Source organism: Silurus meridionalis, chromosome 6, assembly GCF_014805685.1.
Source record: "Silurus meridionalis isolate SWU-2019-XX chromosome 6, ASM1480568v1, whole genome shotgun sequence".
NCBI classification, from domain to species: Eukaryota; Metazoa; Chordata; class Actinopteri; order Siluriformes; family Siluridae; genus Silurus; species Silurus meridionalis.
In genome coordinates, this window is record NC_060889.1 from 2,250,764 (window position 1) to 2,274,093 (window position 23,330).

Here is a 23,330-nt window from a genome sequence, read left to right on the forward strand (position 1 = left end):
TTGTGTAAAGCTGCTATTTATGCTAAGGAAAGATTTTTTAATCTGTACATTTTTATATTTATGGTAGCCAATGCAAATTTTCATTCCATTTACCTGCCTAGGATTTTGCATAGAAGCAAACCTATAAAACACAAGGTGTTTCCAAACTCGTGACAGTCACTGTAGGCGAATTCACTTTTATTTGTGTAGTGCTTTTAACAATAATAATACCAAAAGCAGGAAAATCGGACGTATGCTCGGTTTCTTAATGAGTGAGCCAGCGGCAAGGAAAAAATCCCCCGGGTCAACAGCACGGTTAAAAACGGATGGAAAGGAAGCAGATTCAAAAGCAATCCGATCCTCTTTTGCTTGATATCAAATCGCAGAAACTTCCGGAATTTTCAATCTGTCATACATTTCAACTTCTATGGCCTTTGTGCCCTTGTTTAATGCATCGGTATACAGATCTACCGTAGTACATCGCTTCAAGCCCAACAAGACGCATTAATAATTAATGCGTCTGTTCAGGCGCAGAGGTTTTTCTCAGGCAGTTTTCATCAAGCTGTTTTTTTCTTGTCATCCTTACAGCAGATTTTTTATTTTTTTATTTTGGAACCTGTCCAAGTCTTGACAGGTTCAGGGTTTTTCAGGAGATTTCCTGTGCTGAGACTTTAACACCCTGTGAAAGCATCGAGGAAGCTTCTCAGAGAGGCCGCAGAACAGATTTTGTCGTGACGTAGGGTGGGCATGGTCAATGGATTTTCGAAGCCACATCAACTTAACGACATTTGTCCCAGGGTTTTAATTGAAAATAATTTTTTTTTTCTTTGGACGTCTTCAGTGTGAGCGTCAGTGCATACCTTTTTGCTTTACCTTTGGCTGAGAACGCATTTTGAAAGATTTTTACACGCCGTTATGATAAAAACGGAGGCGTCCTAACCGTGAATCGAAATGCGTGTAAGACAAATAACAATAAAATTATCATTTTGCTGCTATTTCTGCCTGGAAATGTTACACATACTGTATATGTGACTACTTAAGTAGCCTTTTCACGTATCTGTATTCTACTGAAGTACCGTAATTTCCAGACTATTAAGCGCACCCAAATATAAGCCGCACCCACTGAATTTGACAAAGATTTTTATTTTGAACATAAATAAGCTGCACCTGTCTATAAGTCTACACTGAAACTAATGAACTTTACACATTCTTTAACGATAGACAATGTCTGTTACACGGTTTAACGGGTGAAATATGTTGTGGCTCCTTCAAGAGCAGAGCAGCATTGTGGGAATTGCCTGCCGCCGAATTTTCCGGTATTACTGCATGTGTACAAGGCCGAGGAATATGTCCTTATTATTTTCTGATGCTCATTTCTAAGTTTCTTTGACTAACCTGTTACCAAGAAAAATAAAAAAGCACGAGTTTTGGAAACCTGTCTGTGCTTATTTGATTTCTGTTGCAACCAGAGTTGCGAGCTATCCCTTGACCCTGATTCAACGTGTTACATCGGCTTGTATCTAAACAGTAGCCTACCAAGAAAGTCATTCTTCACTGTCTTCCTCCTTCCTTTTACAACAATTTCTCTCGAGAGTTTTTCTTTTGGCATTGTCGTGCGTTTAAAAATCACCATCGGTGAAGCTTTTCTCCCGATGCTGTGCAGCTCAGAACACAGGTGAGGTGCGTTTTTTCATGCCCGTTCGGCAATTTCATTGGTCTAACGTTATCAGGCTCAGTTTTTTGTTTAAAGCTTGTGAAACCGGGAAAAACCCAGGAAAAATCCATAAATTAGCCGCTTCGGGGTTCAAAGCGTGGGAAAAAAGTAGCGGCTTATAGTCCGGAAAATACGGTACTTTTACTCAAGTGAAAGTTCAAAGGGAGCAATTTTTTCTATTGTAAAATAATATTGTAATATTTATCTCTACTTTAAATCAAGCAAATGGTTTGTAACTGTATTTTCGCAACTTAGAAAGCGTTCAAATTAGTATGTGATTTACAAATAAAAACTGCTTTTGGAAATGGAAAATGGAAATATTATATTCTAATTTTCTGTTCGCACCAAACTTTGCACCTACGGAAATGGAAAATGGAAATTGAAATACAGAAACTCGAGTATTGTGTTGCCATTTTGCATAATACATTTATAAATTGAATTTTTGCTACCTCGATGCTTCCATCGCATCCCTCCTCTCCATACCACAATCATGCCATGAAGAGCAGATGAGCAGGCTAAACAAGTTAAAAGAAAAAAAAAAAACGAAAAGATGAAGTCTTTATTATCCGGATTCGCAGTGTCTCCATCCTGCGGCTTCGTCTCTCCCCGGGGAGCCATTACTGAATCATTAGTTGGAGGGTTTGAGGAGCTGGAAATGACAGAGCAGAACACAAAATGGCAGGGAGAAATGAGGAAGGCAGAGAAGAAAGGAAGAGATAAAAGGGGATAGGTGAGAAGTCTGGGCATGGCTGCATGGATGATCGAATCTGAATTTTGATTGTGTTGGACTTTTAGAGGTCATGTCGGTTTAGAGAAATATTTTGTAAGGCTGTGAACTGACTGTTGACTCGTGGCTTAATATATTCCACCTCTTGACAGGTGCCATTGTTACCAGGCCATCGAGTGTCAGTGATTTTAAGGGTGTAACCTATTTGTTTATATAAGTATTCTTTACCTAGTAAAACCTCAATATAGACAAAGTTCCAGCAAGATTTTTTTTTTTCAATTTCCATAGAATTAATGGGAATAAACTGGGAATTTGGGACTGGGAACAAAATTGCAGCTAAGCCTATAAGAGGATACTTATATGTAGTTGATAAAAACATCTTGCAGGATAATCTTGGTTAAAACACACACATAGCATACTCACTGCAGTGCTACTGAGGCCACACCCCCTACATGCACTGTGCATTCGTCTATAACATAACCATAATTTCTTGCAAAGTAATGTCAACAAATGTCCATCTTGCCGAGCATTTACTCGAATTTATTAAATATCGCATACGTTCATGTTCAATTCCTCCTTGTGCTGTGTGTAAGCGATTGCGCAACAAAATGATACTAACAATTAAAGTCGAAAATGTCATTTTTCTAAATCATGACCAGACAAAATGTTTATTTTTGTTTAGATATGATACAGTTTTTATAAATTTTGCCAAATTTTCTAATTAACTCCCATACATTCCCCAAAAACACTTTCCAATCAAATTCCCCAGATGGAATGTTTACCGGAACTTTCCGCCCCTTTCCAACCCTAATAAGGACACCTGGTTTTGTATAAGGTGTCGTAGCATACAATTTCACCTGTTCCAGCATGACAATGCCATGGTTTAGACCAGGGGTCTCCAATCTTTTCCAGAAAGGGCAGTGTGGGTGCAGGTTTTTATTCCAACCAAGAAAGTCCACACCAAATTCAACCTGTTCAAATCTAATGATCTTTATTTTCAATGACTATCAGGTGTGACCATTGATTGGTTGGAATGAAAACCTGCACCCACACTGGCCCTTTCTGGAAAAGATTGGAGCCCCCTGGTTTAGACGATCTCCTGCTATAGAGCTCTGACCCCAACCCTAATGATAAACTTTGGGATGAATTGGAATGCTGATGCACCCCAGCTCTCCTCACCACAGCTACATCACTAGACTACATCACCCTTGACTTTGCAAAAAACATCCTCACAAGCACACTTTAAAATCGAGAGGAACATCTTCCCAGAATGTGAACTGGAATGTTCAAATAAGTTTTTTTCCGAACGGTCAGGTGTCCACAAACTTGTCCATTGACACCATACATAGTGTATTAGTAAAGATCAATACAATTTCCTATAGTGCGCTAACAGTAGACAGTTTCATTGATTGTTCCAAATCGAGGCTTGTGAAAAAAAAAAGAAGCTACATTTTAGAGATTTTTTTCAGAAGAGTTTCTGCCATAAGCAATATTTTTCACTTTGTTCCCTAGATCTGTGAAGATCTAAGTGTGTCAGGGGCGCTTGGTGAGAAGGGAAAAAAGAGGATCAGGTGTAGGAAAAGTGTCACGCTGCGGACGAAAGATGAGTAGAAGTAGTCCTTTTAGAACGTGAAGATAAAAAGGAAGTAGACTGATGTTTGTGTGGAGAAAGTAAAAGTTTAGATGCTGGTATGGTGATCCATTTTTGAGTCAATAGAGTTGCAACTAAAGCCATTCTTTTCTTCACCTTATTCTATATTTTCTCCATGTCTAACTATTCTTTGCTGCCTGTCTAATTTATTCCAATATGAATAAGGACTGATGTCCATGAAACAGTTGCAAACATTTAAGTGCTTGACCACTGTCAGGGCCATGGTGGATCTGGAGTCCATCCAGGGGGGGCCCAAGCACCAAAGTTGCTTAATCACTCTATTAATTTTCTTGCTTGTCTGTGGCAGCCCATAAAACCAAATGATAAAAAGCTCTGAAATTTGGCACACTAATAGGGGTGGATCTAGGAAACATTCCGACTAAATATATAGGCCAAACCCTGCAAATGCTTTAGCGCTACCAGTGGTCAAAATTGGGATTCATTTAGAAGTAATTTTTAGACGTTTGTGGAAGTATGTTTGTGGTTTATGTACAGTATATTGAGGTTATCAACTGTTTACTAATGAGGATATCTTGATCTCATGCTACTGATCAGATACACACCAATGAATATTAGTTCCAGCAAAAATACATTTGAATTCAAAATCTAGCTCATTTTCTGACCAGTGGTTGACTAAGGCTGGCTATTGCTGGTTTTTGTTTACCTTTTGAAAAAACCTGTAAGGTGAATCTAAAAACCCCAAACTACAGCTGTAATTCCATGTTTTGAGATGAATGAGTATCTGCTTAATTAGGTACATTTGCGGTTTATGGAAGGGCGCTCATAACTTTTGAAACATATTGGGGTAATGTGTAGATCAATGGGTAACATGTTGGACTTCTGATCGGAACATTATAAGCTCATATCCCAGCACCACCAAGCTCCCACACTTGGGCCCTTTGAGCAAGGCTTCATTTATACTGCTTGTATAAATAAGATAATTGCAAGTCCTCTACATAAGGGCATGTGCCAAATGCCATAAATGTGAATATGTGGTCCAATCATTTGAGCACTCTTTGATGCCCACTTTGATTTGCCACCATCATTGATTTGTATAAGATAAGATAAACCTTTCTTCCTCCCACAGTGGGGAAATTTCTAGATTTTTACATTTACAGCATTTGGCAGACTCCCTTATCCAAAGTGTCTTACATTTATCTCATTCATACAACTGAGCAGTTATAAGGTTAAGGGTCTTGCTCAGGGAGCCCTGGAGTGGTAGTTTGGTTTTAACTCACGACCTTTAGCTTCAAAGTCCAATTCCTTAACAACTACGCTACCACCTGCCCTTGCTATTTGCTTTCCAAACAACCCTAACCCAAATTTGGCTGAGAAATTCTCACAGGAAAGCCACCAAATAGGATGCGAGCCTATGTTTTTCAGAAAGTACTTGCTACACTGACAAAATCTTGGAAGGCATCTTCAGAATCATAACTTGAGTCTAGGCAACGAATCGTCTGCCAGTGCCTAATGGTCCAAAGTTACAATTACAGCATAAATCTATTTTCAGTACCTTTGCCAATTTCTGGGTCAGTCTTCACCTGATTTGGCTCAGTATCATCTTAACACCCTGCCTTTCCTCATCGAGATTTCCACCATTGCAACTACAAATCTGGCTGCTTTGCTTCTGAACTCGTTTTTTTTCCCCCTTAAGTATGATGATATTGTTTAATTGTCTATTGATATTGTGTGTTGCAGTGCCTGTTTAATAGGACTTCCAGGTGGAGAGAGAGACGGAATTGATTTTGGAATCCACGACGCGTACATAATTAATGATAACGGATGGCGTTTCCGATTTCTCATGACATTATGACTATGGCGACAGATTAAAGAACAGTCGATAATTGTTGTAGGGATAATTGGACATTGGCTGAGAAGCATGACTGGTGTAGGAATATAATTGTAGGTGCAGATTTGTTTAATCATTTATTTTGGACAAAAATAAAATATATACAATTAAAAAAAAAAGACAAAAAAGTACAATCCACCTAAACAATAAAGAAATCCAAAAACAACTAATGGAATAAAAAAAAAAAATTTAATTATAATAACAAATTTGTGTGACTGACTACAAATTTATGACATGCTTAAAAAAAACAAACAAATAAAATATTTCAAAAACAAATATAATACCTTAAAGTGTATAAGAAAATATAGCATACTAAAGAATTTTTATTTTTATTTTTATTTTTTTGCTAGGTGGCATAAACCAGTCCATAATTTTGGACTCCTACATCGTATCAAATTTTGACTTCTACCTGTAAGAATTTTTGGAAGATGAAAATCCCCCCCAAAAATCTAGAAGTTACTTGATTGTAAAAAAATTCAAAAATGTTCTGCAATTTTAGCCTTACTTAAATATATCTTATACATGAAAACACATTTGAAAAAATATTAATATAATAAGTAGTAGGAACCTGAAGGTTTTGAAATCAAAAAACGTTTTTTTTTAAACTATTAAACCATAGTAAAGCGTGAGAAGTCATTTTGTAGTAATAAAATGCCTAATCTGCCTTATTATACCAGTAGATTTACATATTTTACTGCTCACTTAATTCACTTGGTTCCTCCAATTTAAAGTATCATCAGAAACTTGTAAGAACTCCGTAGTTGACACTTGAGGTACCTCAAAACATGATTAAAAAAAACCAAAAAACAGGTCTGGCTGATACAGCTTCAGTAGTACATCTATCATGCATAAATCCCGGGATGAGCATTTTTTTTTTTGGCTGGCGTTCAGGATGTTCATTAAGCCTAGTTAAATCCAACCTTTTATTTAATAGACACCCTGCTTTGACAAGGTAATATGGACTATTTGTAATTTATGTGGCGATCTAACTGACTTTCTCAGAGACTCGCTTCAAACCCTATTCATCTTCTAGCGGCTTTCATTACTATCAGATTGGAACTCTCTTTCGGAGCATCGAGCACTGTTGAATCCTCTAATCCTCAAAGCCTGGTCCAAATATGTTTAGGAAATAGTGCACAAGCTTTGTAATGGTAAAACGAACTTTGCGCTTGAAGGTCGCTATTTGAAGCTGCATATTTTTACCTCAGTAACTTCCTGGAAAAAAAAAGAGAAGCTGCTTAGGGAAGGACCATTATAGATGCGCTAGCTCAAAACGTAACAGGAAGTAGCATGTTTTGCAAACATGTTAGATGTTGCTATTATTGTATAATGGTTGCTATTAACATTGTTGAGTCAATTTGATATACAGTAAGAGAAATAATCACCAGATCCTCAAAATCACCTGATCTTGTAGAACGTTACCATGTTACAAGGTTACCGTAGGTTACAGTAATCAAATTGACTGCTGCTTTTATTATTAAATATTTCAGGTCCTGGCTACATGGCGGCTTTACCTCATGGCTCCAAAATTACCAACTAAGGTACAGTAGTGTATTTATACATTTAACGAACTTCGTGTTCTGGGGTAATACATTTTTGTGTTTATTGTGCGTTCAGGTGGAGCAAACGTTTAACTACCTGGAGATCCGTGCGATCATCCCTCATCCAGAGAACCAGGTATGGGCCATTCTGTAAATCGAATCTACTCATATTTTATTTTGTATTATATACACTGGGTGAATAAAATGTTGGTGGACACCTGAGCTGTTTGAGCATCGAGTCCCCATTTGCTCCAATCTTCTGGGAAGATGTTCCACCAGATTGCGTAGCAGACACAAGTGTATTAGTAAAGTCAGGTACTGGTGTAGGTGAGGTTAGGAGGCCTGGGGTGTTCAAAATGAAAATGAAATGTTCAATAGGTTTGAATTCAGAGCTCTATATCAGGTCACTCAAGATCTTCCACCCATGTAACGTGTATCTTCATGGAGCTGGCTTTGTGCCATTGTCATGCTGGAACAGTTTTGGGTCTGCTAGTTGAAGCGAAGGGAAAAATGTCATGCTTCATCCAAATACATTCTATACATTGTGTGCCTTCAGATTTGTGGTAAAAGTATGGGGAAGTCCCAATACTTTGGTCTGAAAAGTGTACATGTACAAACAAACCCTTTCTGGCATTGTGTGTGTCTTTCTCTCAGGTCGTCATAGAGACAGAAAAGTCCACCTACGTCTTCAGGCTCCAGTCGAGTGACCACATGGACCAGATGCTCGGCCACATCAACTTGACTCTCTCGCGCATTTTCAACAACTCCATCTGCGTGTGAGTTATTTTCGTGACACTGAAGATCGAATGAACAAATCGTCATACAAAACATTTGACTGTAGCAAAATTCGCCAAATTACACCAACATGTCTTCTTCTATTTGGATCAAAATAGAAAAGGTGGTAAAGATAGATAGATAAATAGATGGATGGCTGGATGGATGGATGGATAGATAGATGGATGGATTAATGGATGGTTGGTCCCCCCTTTTCCTGCTAAAACAATTCTGACCCTTAGAGCATCAACAACATGAACTTCTTAAGCAGATTGAGCTACAGGAGCTCGTCTGTTGAATCGGACCACACGGTCCAGCCTTCTTTCCCCACGTGCATCAATGAGCCTTGGCCGCCCAAGACCCTGTCACCGGTTTACCACTGTTCCTTCCTTAGAGCACTTTTAATAGATACTGACCACTGCAGTTTTGGAGACGCTCTGACCCAGACGTCTAGCCGTCACAATTTGTCAAACTCGCTCAAATCCTTACGTTCACCCATTTTTCTTACTTCTAACACGTCAACTTTAAGGCAAAAATGTTCACTTGCTACCTTGCCACAGTAAAAAGTGTTATGTTATGTTATGTTATACGCAGTGTATATACAGATGATATACAGTTTTCAAGGATATACAATGAATTACATACGGGATAATTGAATAGAAAGATTGAATAGAATAATACTATTTGTTGGGAATTGTGAACTAATTTCCTTGTAACGTCGTCACGTGGCAAAAGGAGTCGTGTGAAAAATTCTAAATAAATGCTATCATTTGAAACCCCTTATACTACAAGGCACCATAGACGAACTACTTGACATCCTGTCAAAGAAAGTTTCTACATACGTATTTACATGATCTGCATGATATCGACATCAAGCTCACGTGACACCATTTGACACGTTCCCTCAAAATGCCTCAAAAAATTTGTGCACTCGATTGCTTAGTCAGCTTATTCTGACTCAATGGGCACTCGAATCCTGGAATCCCTCATGCATGTTAGGATGAATATTCTTTTATTGTACATCATTATAGATGCCGAAGAACGATGTTTGCGTGTTTTGTGATTCGTCGCTCCGCATTTTTTATCCCATTTTTATTTTCTTTTTTTATGGCTTCGAAGTCATTTTAATAATGATCTCCACCTAGAGCTCGGAAAGCAGGCTTCCAACCCGACGGAATCCTTCCCTCGTATGTTAAATGTCATACATTTTGTTTTCACTTCGAGCAAAAGGTGAATGTGAAAGTTCTTTTTGCACTTTGATTGATTTCGTTTCGGTGCATTATTCCCCTAAGTGTTTATTTTTCTAGGCTGAATTGACGTTTCTCTTTCAGCCCCTCTATCTATCAAGCAGATGGCGAGGTATCTGACGGAGGGCACAAATATTCGCCGAGCTCTGAAACATCGGTGGAGGCCCAGAGAGCGTGCGGTGAGGAAAATCCCACCCCTACCCCAATCATTTTTACAATTATTTGTGCTAATTTGTTGCTCGCAAAAACGTCCTATACTTAGCATCGAATTGTCTCTCATTTGTTATGAGGACTGGTGGGAAATGGACTCCCTCAAACTTTGTGACACCTGTGACTTTTGGGTTTTTTTCCCAGGAGGCTTCTCCGAGACATATGCGGCGCTCTGCGACTACAACGGCATAAGCTGCAAAGAGGAAGTGCAATGGGTAAGATGTGAAAGTCATGCGGTATCTTGGCTCAAAAATCAATCAGAAATCAATCGAAATCTCTTTCTTGCCTTTCAATTTAAGGATGTGGACACGATATATCACTCGCAAGACAACAGAGAGTTCAGTCTGCTGGACTTCGCTCACCTGGAGAGCAGGTAAAATAAAGACAGCTCCAAGAAGCTGTAGTTTACCTTGGTTTGGAGATGTGAACGATCTTGAATGGCCTGCTATAGAGCTTTGACCTCAACCCTATGGAACACCTTTGGGATGCATCGGAATTCCCAACCTGCAAACTTCAAAATCTGGTGAAACATCTTCCCAGAAGAGTGGAGGTTAATATAAGAGCAAATGGGGATTCAATGTTGAATGGGATGTTCAAAAATCTTATACTCAGGTGTCAAATATTTGTCCAAGCAAAATGAGAGCCCCAGCTGAAAGACTTCTAATAGTAAAGATGGTGGAAGGAAGTGGGTATTGAAGAGGTCTGAGGTAATAGAAATTATAAAACGTTTACGTTTGGTTAATGGCAACGGAGGAGGTGGTAACTCAGTGGTAAAGGCCAAGGTATCGCAAAGCTGTCACTGTTGGGGCACCTGAGCAAAGCTCTTAACCCTTAGTGACCCTGCGCTCTGACCCCAGTTTCCTAACACCACTGGGATATGTGAAGAAAAGATTTCATTGTTCTGTAAAAGGTAGGTAGACACCTTTTTATCCAAAGCCACATTCATTTATGCCATTTTTGAAACAACTGAGCAGTTGGTCAAGGGTCTTGCTCAAAGGCCAAGCAGTGGTAGATTGGTTTTGCTTGGATTTGAACTCGAGATCTTTCGATCAGTGAAACACCAATCATGCTGATTAGCTCATTTGTCATTTACTTGTCAAAACTTTTAATTGGGTAGGCGATACAAAGAAGTTTTTTTAGTTTTTTTTCAGCATTTTGGAGTGCCTTAGTCATACCAGAGTACACTGCAGCGCTCCCACACAAAAAAAATAAGTGAAGGTCTGTGATTCTGTGATTTATTTCCCTGGAGCTTGGTTCAAATACCAGCTGTATCCTACGACTCGGCGATTAGCTTTCTACACCAAGAGAGATTGGGGGAACGTGATGAAAGAACGGCAACATGAATAGGAAAAGTGACTAAAAGGAATCTTCTATGATGGTGCAAAGTCTTGTTGTGGGGTGGCTTTAAAGAAAAAGGAGATTTGATGCTTTCTTTTCTTTTCCTTTTGTCAGTATTTCTTTTTTGTTTTTGCATTGAATGATTCTGGCATTCAGCCCTTCAATGGACTCTTTATATATAAGGGGTATAATAATACACATGTTCGTACCTACACGGTGTGTTACGGGGCTTTCGGTTCAGTGCACATGTATTCCGAACTCAATCCTTTTACGTGCAGAACATAGTTAAAATCTGAGTTCCCTCATGAACATATATGAGTTTGTTTAGTCTCTGCCTCAGTGGAGTCTAGACACTAGACTAGAACTGTGTCACTGTTCTTTTATTAATTTTACTATTAAACTTAAAAAACATACACTAGGGGGTATAAAACAGAAACCAGAGTTAGCACAGTGTCACTGTCTCCTGTCATCACCAACATTTTGACGACAGTCTTGAGCTATGGATTCTTTAGCGTTTTATTTACAGATTCAAGAGTTCCTCTTAAAAAGAGAAAATCCTGATAATTCCGCATATCAAGGGAGTGAATGAATGAAGGATGGAAGGAATGAAGACATGTTTGAAGTATGCTGAAATAAGTTGAGAAAATTGTATATTGAATGGAACACACACACAACAAATGTAAACTGTTTAATAGTTTTTTTAATCTTTTTAATTTAATTTAATACATTGAATTTGTGCAATTTACTCAATTACTTGATTTAGTCAATATAATAAAAAAACAAACAATTTTATGTTTTGCATTTCTTCCTCTCATTACTGTACCGAAATTGAACCGAACCGTTAAATAAAAACCAAGGTGCGTACCAAACCATGATTTTTGTGTGCCTTTTGACATAAGCAAATGTTTCCTTTATTTGCTGATCAGTACTCAAATAAGGCAGTGGTTCATCTGTGAATCTTTGATTTACAATAACATTCACACATATATGAGATCTTATTGCAGCCCGCAAGCATTTCTAATGACTTCCTGTCAGATCTCTTGTCTAGGCCAACAGGTAACGTCAGACAGTTTCACTTCCTGTTCGATTTGCATACGCCTTCAGCTGGGTTTAAATAGCACCAAATCTTGACACCTTGGTCACAGAAATTTGACGCCCAAAGTATCTCGCGTGATAAAAAAAGCAATCAACTAAACAGGAAATGGACATGAGCAGTAGGATGACTTTATGACTTTGTATTTTTGTCTGAAATGTGCCTTAAAGCTGTGATGAAAAGTCAATAGAAGTCTAAACAACCAAGAACTGGCCATGTATAATGTATACGGACATGTAAATGTTTTGTCCGTAGTGTTCAATACATGGTCAGGCGACAATAAACTAGGATAGTCCATAGGACAGAAACAAAGGAAACCAAAAATGTAATTATGAAGTATGAATTAAGGAAAACAAAGCTTAATTATAGACCAAAACAAAACAGGAGCACACCATCATGTAACAAGGAGGTGGTAGCTCAGTGGTTACGGCATTGGGCTTTGGATCAGAAGATCACAGGTTCAAATCCCACCACCAAGCTGCCACTGCTGGGCCCTTGAGCAAAAAGCCCTAAAACCCTCCCCTGCTCAGTTGTAAGTCGCTCTGGATAAGGGCGTCTGCCAAATGCCGCAAATGTAAATGTAACAAGACAGGGGCAATTACAGGAAAGGGGTGTACTACTAAAAACATAGACATTTGTGTAGTATTCCAATATATCTGAAATGTATATATATGTTATAAGCTTCCACCACCATGCTTCATTGTTTAGCTTCCACCACCATGTTTTATTGTTCAGCTACCACCACCATGCATCATTGTTCAGCTACCACCACCATTATCATCATTTATTGTTCACCTACCTCCACCAAAATCGTTCTTCATTGTTCAGCTACCACCAAAATGCCTTATTGTTCTGCTTCCACTGCCATGCTTTATTGTTTAGCTACAGTACCACCACCATGCTTTATTGTTCAGCTTTCACCACTATGCATTATTGTTCAGCTACCACCACCATGCTTCATTGTTCAGCTTGCACCATCATACTTCACTGTTCAGCTTTAACCACCATGCTTCATTGTTAAGCTACCACCAACAAGGCTTTACTGTTATGCTTCCACCACTATACTTTATTGGTCAGCTTCCACTACCATACTTCATTTTTCAGTTACCACCACCATGCTTCATTGTTCAGTTACCACCCAATGTGTTGTTATAAATATATATTACACCACCATGCACTTCACTGTAAGATACACTATACTGACTATATTGGACACCTGATTTGTGTTCCAATTCCACATTTAGTCCCTTTTTACTGTTGTAATACCCTCCACTCTTCTGGGAGGATGGTTCACTAGATTATGGAGAGTATTTATAGAGATTTGTGGTTGTTCAACCTCAAGGGCATTAGTAAAGTCAGATAGTGATGTAGATTGAGGAGGCCTGGGTTGCAATCAGAGCTCTATAGCAGTCCAAGCAAGATCTACTCCAATCCATGTGAACCATATGTTTATGCTGGCTTTGATAGTGACCTCTAAAGACATCCTATACAATTATGTGTCTCCAACTTTGCTTGGTGAAAAACCCACATAAAGTAAGGCTGAAAAAGTCAGGTGTACTGATTCAATACTTTCGTCTATATAATCTGGGTGCTCTGCAATGCGGATTCTCAAGTCAGGTCGGTGGGTTTGCCATGGACCGTTGCCATGCTAATTCTGCTTCTATCTGTAGCCCACCGTTTTTATTTCTTTCTTTATTTTTAATATTTTCATTGTCAAATTCTTTCCACTGTTTCATTCTTTTACCCGGCTCTAAACCTTTTTTTTTTTTTTCCATTGATCTCAGCCGTGATATGATTTATTCTATCTGTTGTGTTGCCTTCCAAGAAAGAAAGTTGTGGAGCCTTGCCAAGAATCTTGTTGCAGAAAGTGAAGCTTCAATATGGTATTGTCAGGGATGTGTGATGAGAATTTCGAAATCGGTGCTTAAAGAAAAAAACAGGCACATATTAGCCATCTTTTCACGTTGTTTAAAGATCTCAGAATCAGACGATTGTCTTAACATTGTGCAGGAACAGGTTTTGACCTTATACATGTCAAATTACAACAACCAAAGACTTCCTATACAATTGTTTGCCTCCATGTTTGTGGTAATTGAACAAATCAGACTCTTCCGAACCTCCGAAAAGATCCCAATCACAAACCATGCTTTAGCTTTATTCTTGGATCCCTTTCTCGAAGGAAGAATAGAAAATGACTAGCCACCGTCTTGATCCTTTTTTTTTTTACCTCAGGGTAAAATGATTTTAGGCCCACAGCCAGGATTAAAAGCCATATCACAGAGCCACGGTGCTAAGTAGCCTACTGCTCTGGCATCATTTTCCCCATCGATCCTCTCTTCCCCTTGTCTCATAAAAGCGAGCGTTTCCTGCTCAGTGTGTCATTCTGTACTATTTCTGTCTCTGGGACTTTGTCTCGGGATTCACTTTGCGAAGAGAAGGATTGGCAGTTTTTGTGTGTGTTAGTGTTTGTGTGAAGAGTGCTTATATTTTTATTCGCCTCTGTCTCATTCGATTTCTCTTCTGTGTGTTTTGCAGAGACCTTGCGGTCATCGTGGCTTCTATGGCATACAATACGTGGTTCACCAAGCTGTACTGCAAAGACATGCGCTTAGTAAATATCTCATAACCGATTTATTTTGCATAAATATATATATCTCTTTAAACATCGCATTGAACATTCTAGTCCCCATATCCTGTTATGATAACCTACACTCTATTGGTAAGATGTTCTAGATTTCGGAAATATTTTTGTGAGCGTTCCAATTCATCCAGTTCAGTAGGGTTGAGATCAGAGCTCTACAGCAGGCCACTCAAGATCTTCCATTTCAAATCATGTAAAGGAAATGGTCATGGAGCTGGCTTTGTGCACAGGGTCATTTTATGTTGGAATAGTTTTGGGTGTCCCAAATTGTCCCAAAATCAAGTGAAACATCTTCCCAGAAGAGTGGTGATTACTGTAACAGGAAATGGGGACTCAATGTGGAATGGGATGTTCAAAAAGCCCTGAAATCTTATGGTCAGGTGTCCACAAACTTTTGCCAAGTGGACCAATGAGGCGAAGATAACAGTAACTATGGATCACTATGGCCTTGACAATATTAGTGCGATTGTTTGTGTGTGTGTGTGTGTGTGTGTGTGTGTGTGTGTGTGTTTCCAGAACTCAGAAGTAGTGGACCAGGTCCTCCACACGGTCAGTAAGTCCAGCAGTCTAGAAGAACTCACTCTAGAGAATGCCGGCCTTAAAGCGTGAGATCTTCTCTTTCTTTCTTTATCTTTTTCTCTCTATCTATCTATCTATCTATCTATCTATCTATCTATCTATCTATCTATCTATCTATCTATCTATCTATCTATCTATCTATCGTCTTCCCTTCTCTTTCTCCTCTTTACCTTACATACTGTGCACATTTTCTCTCAGCAGTCATGACTCAGTTTTGTTTGTTTGTTTTGTTGTTTCTTTGGTCTCATTCTTATCCCCTTTAGAGATTTTCCTCAGAAAATGGCTGCAGCTCTGTCAGAGAATCCGGCGTCAGTGCTGCGTTCCCTCAACCTGGCCCACAACACGTTCGACAATCAAGGTGTGACATCACGACTGTCACCTCGTGCTCTCCTTTATTTTTGGGTGCTCATTTGGGTTTGTCAGTCCTTCAAGCTTCTGTGTCTCACACACACACACACACACAAACACACACAGTGAAAGCTTACTATGTTAGTGCTCGATGGGTTTTGCCTTTCCTGAAAGTGTGTGTATGATGCTTTAGTATGCAGGTGTGTGAATAAGAGAGAGTGTGTGTTTGTGAAAGAGAGGGAGAGAAAGTCGAGAAATCGAGTGTTTGAAAATGGGAGAGTGTGTAAGTGTGTAGGTGATTGTGCCAGAGAGAGTAGTGTGTGTGTGTGTGTGTGTGTGTGTGTGTGTGTGTGTGTGTGTGTGTGTGTGTGTGTGGACACAACCTACAAAACTAGTTATTTTTATTCCAATGACAGCAGCATGCCTACTGCTGTGTCTTCCCCCCCCCCTTTAAACGAATCAAGTTTGCGTGTGTGTGTGTGTGTGTGTGTGTCTGTTCGCATGGGTGATTTCGCAGGAGTGTCAAACCTCATCCAGCAGGTGTGTCAGCTCAGCAAAGGCCTCCGTCTGCTCAACCTCTCCAAGACCTCGTTCTCCTCTAAAGGTTTACTTAATATATTTCAAAATAATTATTTCTATACATATACTGTATTTGTGTTTCCACACGGACGGTTTTAATTGCCGGATGTGAGCATCAAGGTGGATTTTGGTGCTGATTTGAGACTTGGCGCATCAGTAAAACAAATATTAAGTGATTAAAACCGATTTTGAGTTTAAAATTGAGTTTATAATTTATTTTTTTTTTATATCTGAGTATATCTCAGTTAAATATGTGTATTGATTTATATTTTTTATAATAAAAAAGGTAAAACAGAAATGCGCGTTAACATAATCGCGTGTTAATAAAATTAGTGCCGTTAAAATAAATTTTCGTTATGATTAATGCATTAATTTTGACAGACCTTATATATGTATATATGGGGAAAATATTTTACATATATGGTAATAGAATTCATATTTATTTTCGATTACAGCCACTATTCATGTAAGATGTCATGCAGGGTTCAGCTAATTTAGTATTAATTTGCTGCAATTTGCTTCATCTCTTCAGAGATGTTCTACCAGATTTTGGAGTGTGCTTGTAGAGATATATATAATAAATATCCTGTAAATTTTTTGCACTACAAACTAAAAAACAAAAAATTTAAATTGCATTTTCCTGTATTATCCCATGTAATCCCCATGACCCCTAATAACTCAGTCAGTCCTTACAGTATGGCGAAAATGGCTCGGCTGATTAACGCTCGTATCTAAATCTTTTCAGTCCTCTAACAGAGCATACACTGTGGAAGCATGTGAATTGAAACGGGAAGTGAGGTGGATCGAGTTGGCCTTGTTAGCTGCGTTTGATGAGGCATGCTCTTTGAGGATGTGGCACAGCGCCATCTCCATATCTGGGGCGATCCTCCATGATTTGTGGGGGGAAAAAAAAGAGTTGGTGTTCCTTTACAATATTCAAAAGGAGACAATGTAACAAGGGATACATCAGAGCTCTGGAATGTTCCAGAGAAAGTCTTTCTCCTAATTTAATGTCTTTATTATTCCTTATATATTTCATGGAGAAAAGTCATATGAATTTTCCAGCCCTATGAGGTCCGTCCACAAAATGTCCCCACAAAGTTGGAGGCACACAATTGTATAGGATGTCTTTAGATGCGGTAGGGTGGGTTTTTCTTTTTCTAGAACTAAGGAAACTCAAATCTGTTCCACAAGCTGGATTCATTAAGATATGTTTTGCATGGTTTGGAGTGAAAGATCTCCCGCTATAGAGCTCCAAACCTATTGAACACTTTCGGGATAAATTGGAATGCTGACTACACCCCAGACCTCCTCAACAACATCAGTACCTGACTTTAATAACACCCTTATAGCTGAATGAGCTCAAATCTCTACAAGAACAATCCAAAATCTATTGGAACATCTTCCCAGAAGAGTGAAGGTTATAATAAGAAAAAAAGGTGTCTCAATGTGGAATGGTATCTTCGAAAAATACACAAATCTTATGGTCACGTGTCCACAAACCTTTGTTAATACAATGTATCTTGTAGTAAAATGCATTGTGGTGGTAACTAAACAATGAAGCATGGTGGCGGTAGCTTGAAATTGAAGTATGGTGGGTGTAGCTAAACAGTGAAGCATGGTGGTGGTAGCTTTGGATTGTCGATGATTCTATTCTTCAACGCAATACAGTTTGAAGGTTAATAGGAAATAAATTACTTAACATTTTACAAAATAAATATGGTGGTTGAAGCTGTGCAGTCGAGCATGGTGGTGGTAGCTTTATTATAAAGGATTGTGGCGGTAACTACAAAATGAAGCATGGTGGTGGTAGCTGAGCAATAAAGTATGGTGGTTATAGCTATACAGTGAAGCATAGCAGTGGTAGCTTTATAATAATGCATTGTGGTGGTATCTACACAGTGAAGCATAGTGGTGGTAGCTTTATTATAAAGCATTGTGGTGGTACCTTCATAGTAAATCATTGTGGTGGAAGCTAAACAATAAAGTATGGTGGCTGTAGCTATACAGTGAAGCATGGTGGTTGACGCTTTATAATAAAACATTGTAAATTTGGACTGTACTTATTGTCAACAGTCTGCTACACTGACTCAGGACTACACATTTGATCACCATCTCAACCATCTCAACATCGTTTATCTGTAATAAATGGCCATTCATGGCCACCCAGATGAGGATGGGTTTCCTCTTGAGTCTGGTTTCTCACAAGGTTTTTTCCTTATGCCATCTCAGGAAGTTTTTTCTTGCCACTGTCGCCACCCGCTCGCTCATCATGGACAAAGTTACACTTAAAAAGATCCTATTCACTTTTATTACCACATTATCTTAGCACATTATCTAAGCATTCGAATTTCTTTATGATTTCTTTTTACCTCAGGTGCGAGTTTGCTGTCTCAAGCTTTGTGCTCCAGTGATGACTACTCCAGCTCTCTCTTGCATCTCGACCTGAGCAAGAACCCAGGCATTCTTTCCGGCGAGGATGCTACGGTTAGACTACACTCAAAAAAACAAAGAACCTCACAAGCGTAGGGTTTTGTCTTGGTTCTTGTTTTTATAATGATTAATCCAAACACAAAGCAAGGATCTAATACGAAACATAGCACTTGACACAGCATAAGACACAGGCTAGGGATGAACTTCTACGCTAGTTTAGATCTAGGACGTATATAAAATCATTTTCTATTCAGGAGCTTAGCGACATGCAGACCTTTGCTTGCTGACTGTCTGTCTCTTACACACTTATATACAAACATATACAGTAGTTATATATGTCTGCTTTCTTGTCTGTGTAGAATCTGTACCTGTTTTTGGCTCAGCCCAACTGTTTGGTGCATTTGGATCTTTCAGGCACCGACTGCGCTGTGGAATCGGTAAGTGCTCCAAAGCATCCCATAATAATCTATGCAGCAAAATATAAAGTGAAGCATACTGTTTTAAGACAATAATCAAGAACTGGGTGTTGTGGAACGTTCCAGAAGCAGATTAGTTCTTGTTATTGGCCCTGAGGAGGCCGTTTACAAAACAATTTGGGATTAGTCAAAGAAGCAAAGCCAAACATGATGCTAACACCACCACCATGCTTCACTGTGGAGAGTGTGCACATGCAGTCTAGCTACATTATTTGGGCAAAAGTATCAGAACATCTGACTTTTCCAGCCATACAGTATGTGTTTTTTCCCCAATTTGTTACCAGGGAGAAGGAGAAGGAGAGGAGGAAGAAGGAAAGACATGCAGTTGGTTGGGGTGAAGAAGGCAGAAGTAGGGGGGGGTATGGAGAAGGGTGATCCACTGTGGTGACCCCTAATGGGAGAAGCTGAAAGAAGAAGAAGAAGACAACAAAACTACAAACATAAATTGATTACAAAACAATAATCGAATACACAGTGCGACTGTCACATGCTAGTAACAGCAAGACTTCGCCCCATGTCTTCTATCGTTTCTATCTACATGAGGGTTTTCAATTTCTTCAGAACAATCCCGCGATTTATATTGCAGCCCCCGCCACTATCCAATATGCCGTTATAAAAAAATCGAATCAAGATTTGAGAAATTTCCTGGTGCACTGGAATAAATGTTTGTTCTTCTCCTATTTTTTATTTTTTTGCAGTTGTTCGGCCCTTTACTCCGAGGCTGCTGTGCTGACCTGTCCTACCTAAATCTCTCAAAGAACTCCTTCTCTCCCAGGTAACTCGAAGTAAAACTGTTATCAGAAATCAGGTTCACCTTTTGGTTTCCAATAAATCTTCTGTCTTGCATGCTTGTGCATTTGCTTTCCAAGCTCGCTGTCTCCCAACACGCTAGTAGACCATAAAAGCACTTTCTGTATAATGATATCTCTCAAACATTGCTGGTTCAGACAGAGTGGCTCTTCTATTAGTCAGCATTGTGTGTGTGTGTGTGTGTGTGTGTGTGTAAGACAGAGAAAAGTAGAGCTAGAGGGTGCAGACATACAGGAACGCAATGATGTATATCTGCTTGCCTAAACTCCCCCTGGAAACCACCACCGCAATAGCATCTATGCTCCGTAATTGCATTACGAGACATTCTATGAAAAATGAGACTCGGAATTTAGCTCTAGAATGTAAACTCCTGCGTTTTATCCATTTCTTCTCGTTTTTTTCTCTGATTTAAAAAATGCATCAATCTGTGGAGGACCCCACGGATTTCAGTTAAACGGAAAGAATTTGGCGCAACAACATCTACCTAAAGAAGGCCATATGCTTATATTTAATGACTGAGCAAGAAAAGGAAGGAATTAGACAGAGAAACAAAGATTCAATATGAAGATCCCACCACCGTGCTTCACTTTGTTATGCAATGCAGTGTATGCATGCAATCTTTGCCATTCCACATTTAATCCCCATTTGCTGTTATAAACATTTTGGAGTCTGGAGCTTTGACATGAACCCTATTGACTATTTTGATATGAATTGGAACACTAAGTGCACCCCAGGCCTTCTCATCCTACCACAGGACCCACCCTCTTGTGGCAGAATGAGCACAAATCTCTAACCACCCCTCAAAATCTAGTGGAACATCTTCCAAGAAGAGTGGAGGTTATTCTAATGGCAAATGGGGACTAAATGTTGGAATGTTATAAAAATAGCATGGTGCCCACAAACGTCTGTTTTTTTCCCCCCATGCATGCCCACATTCTCAGGGTTTCATCCTCTGTTATGGTTTGTTTTATTTCATTTCCTTTGATCGATTCTTGAGGAATGACATAAATACAAAAAAAAGGAAAAACCTGAAAAGGGATTTCATCCTCTGACCTTTTTTTTCCTTCTTTCTTTTTCTCTCTGTTTGTTTCAGGAAAGTGAAAGACATGTTGCCCACCTTTCGTCAATTCTTTACCTCAGCGTTCAGCCTCACCCATCTCAGCATAGCCTCCATGAAGATGCCCCCAGATGTGCTCAGGTAAAGCTAGCTTATTATATATAAGATACATTTTTTTATTACATATGTTTGTGTATTATCAAACAAGGAAGTAGCGACGCTACAGTGTGAGAGAAAGTAAAACATAAAATATGTTATCTTTCTGTCTTGTTCTTACACCCACAACGAATTAGCATACGTAACCAAATTATTGCTAGCTCATTTCCATTCTTGGATCTCGCTTACATGCGATAAAGTATTCCTTGAAAATCTGAGATCTTTTGTATTAGATTTCCTTTGTTGTACCATGAAGCCATATATGCTATATTTAATATATAGTTTGTGGACACCTGAGCAAGCTTTCTGTGTGAACATACCATTTCACATTTAGTCCCCATTTGCATTGTTTCTGAGATGTTTCGCCTGATTTTGGAGATTTGTGCTCAGTTAGCATTCGTTCTAAAGGTGTTCAATAGGATTGAGGATCCACGTCTCCCAGACCATGTAAGAAAATCTTCATGGAGCTGGCTTTTTGCACAGTGTCATTATCATGCTGTAACAGGTTTGGGTCTCCTATTTCATGTGGAGAAAATGTTTCATACTAAAATAAACATCCAAAGGCGTCCCGTAAAATGGTGTACTTCTAAGTTTGTGGTAACAGTTTGAGGAAGAACCAAATATGGCTGGAAAATTCAAGTGTCCCAATAGGTTTGGCCATAAAGTTTATGTATATACATCCTAAACGTATCATTACCAATACGCTGTAGCAGCAGTGCAAATGCATAAACTCATGCATTGTCTAAATTTAGTGGCTGGAAAAGGAGGGGATTAGTCAGAGAAGGACAGGTCCAATAGGATGCTCCCACCACCGTGCTTTACTGTGATGAGGGTTCTTTCTTTTGCAAGGTGTTGTACACATGTAGTCTTTCCTGTTCCACATTTAAACCCCATTTGCTGCTATAATAGCTTTCAGGCGTCTGGTAAGACGTTCCAGGGAATTTCGGAGTCTGAATGTTTTAATAAATTAGGGTTTACGCTGTGTATCCAAAAATATTGGAACAAGCCATATGTGCTATTTTAACCACACAGCGGTATAGGCCTTCAGAGGCATGGAATTTTCTCTTCACTTGAAACTTTGAGGCCAAAACCTGTTCCAGGATGAAATGCTTGAGTGATCTTGTGTGGTCTTCTTGTGCTCTGACCTCAACCCTGTAGAACATCTGAACCCCAGACCTCCTCACCCTACATCCAAACCTTTGTGTTTACTCATACCTTTGCAACTAAACAAGCACAAATCTCTTCAAATGAGGACTAAATGTGAAATGTGGAGAAAAGATTATTACTACATTAACTAAAATAATTGCTCTTTACATCCAGAGCAGAAAAGCACACCAGGACACATCAAATCTTGCAGGGAATGTGCCACAACAGCCGAATACCACATCAGATTCCATTCCTGATAGTTAAGAAAGAAATCTACGAACAAACAGAATACTTTGTGTTCATTTGATTCAGTTTGTGTCCCAGAGCACCAATTATAAAAATGCTCTTATTTTTGACAAGACTTTCTCTAAATCTGCTTAGCCCTTTTGCTTAGCACTCCGAAAATCACGGAGAACCTCCCTAGAGCACGAGGTGTCAGGCCTAAATAAATGGATTAGATAATAATAGAAAATAAGGATCGCATCCAGGATTTGTTTGTCTGCTGGAACAGATTTCCAGTCACACTAATGCAGCATTGATTTACAAAAAATAAAATAAATAGAAATTGCACTGCAAATTTGGTGTACTTCCTGCACTATGAAGTGAACCAAAGCTAACTTTTTCAGATTGTTCTCATCCTTGTTCAAGTACCTACATTCAGTATTGCCAGTTTAATTTGAATGGGTTGAATATGTAGAAGCACACTACCATGTGGACCATTTCAGAAGAAACATTTCCCCAATACTGAATCTTCATCGAACATTCAACATTTGAATTCAAATCCTATTTGGATATTAGTTTGGGGACACTTGACTATACAATTATAAGTGTATATTTTTGAACATCCCATTCCACATTAAGTCACCATTCGCTGTTATAATAATCACCACTCTTCTGGGAAGAAGTTCCACACCTTTTTAAAGTGAGCTTGTGGACATTTGTGCTCATTCAGCTTCAAGGGTTGGTGAGGTACTGGGGTAGC

The 23,330-nt window shown here is 39.0% G+C and overlaps 1 protein-coding gene across 5 annotated transcripts in view; it reads left to right on the forward strand.

Annotated features, from left to right (window-relative positions):
* Window positions 1–23,330, forward strand: part of carmil3 (capping protein regulator and myosin 1 linker 3) — a 58,064-nt gene that overhangs the window by 11,191 nt on the left and 23,543 nt on the right. For 4 of the 5 annotated variants that reach the window (XR_006926176.1, XM_046851916.1, XM_046851915.1 and 1 more), the window contains exons 3-16: window positions 7,411–7,461; window positions 7,538–7,597; window positions 8,116–8,237; window positions 9,567–9,661; window positions 9,837–9,907; window positions 9,992–10,065; window positions 14,659–14,734; window positions 15,281–15,369; window positions 15,607–15,701; window positions 16,209–16,295; window positions 18,648–18,757; window positions 19,063–19,140; window positions 19,878–19,954; window positions 21,083–21,187. Coding sequence is in view for 4 of the 5 variants with exons in the window: in XM_046851916.1 (XP_046707872.1) it covers window positions 7,411–7,461; window positions 7,538–7,597; window positions 8,116–8,237; window positions 9,567–9,661; window positions 9,837–9,907; window positions 9,992–10,065; window positions 14,659–14,734; window positions 15,281–15,369; window positions 15,607–15,701; window positions 16,209–16,295; window positions 18,648–18,757; window positions 19,063–19,140; window positions 19,878–19,954; window positions 21,083–21,187 (1,190 nt within the window). In the remaining variant the exon portion in view is untranslated. Of the gene's footprint in view, window positions 1–7,410; window positions 7,462–7,537; window positions 7,598–8,115; window positions 8,238–9,566; window positions 9,662–9,836; window positions 9,908–9,991; window positions 10,066–14,658; window positions 14,735–15,280; window positions 15,370–15,606; window positions 15,702–16,208; window positions 16,296–18,647; window positions 18,758–19,062; window positions 19,141–19,877; window positions 19,955–21,082; window positions 21,188–23,330 lie in introns of those variants that run through there. The other variant, XM_046851918.1, reaches the window with a different exon arrangement.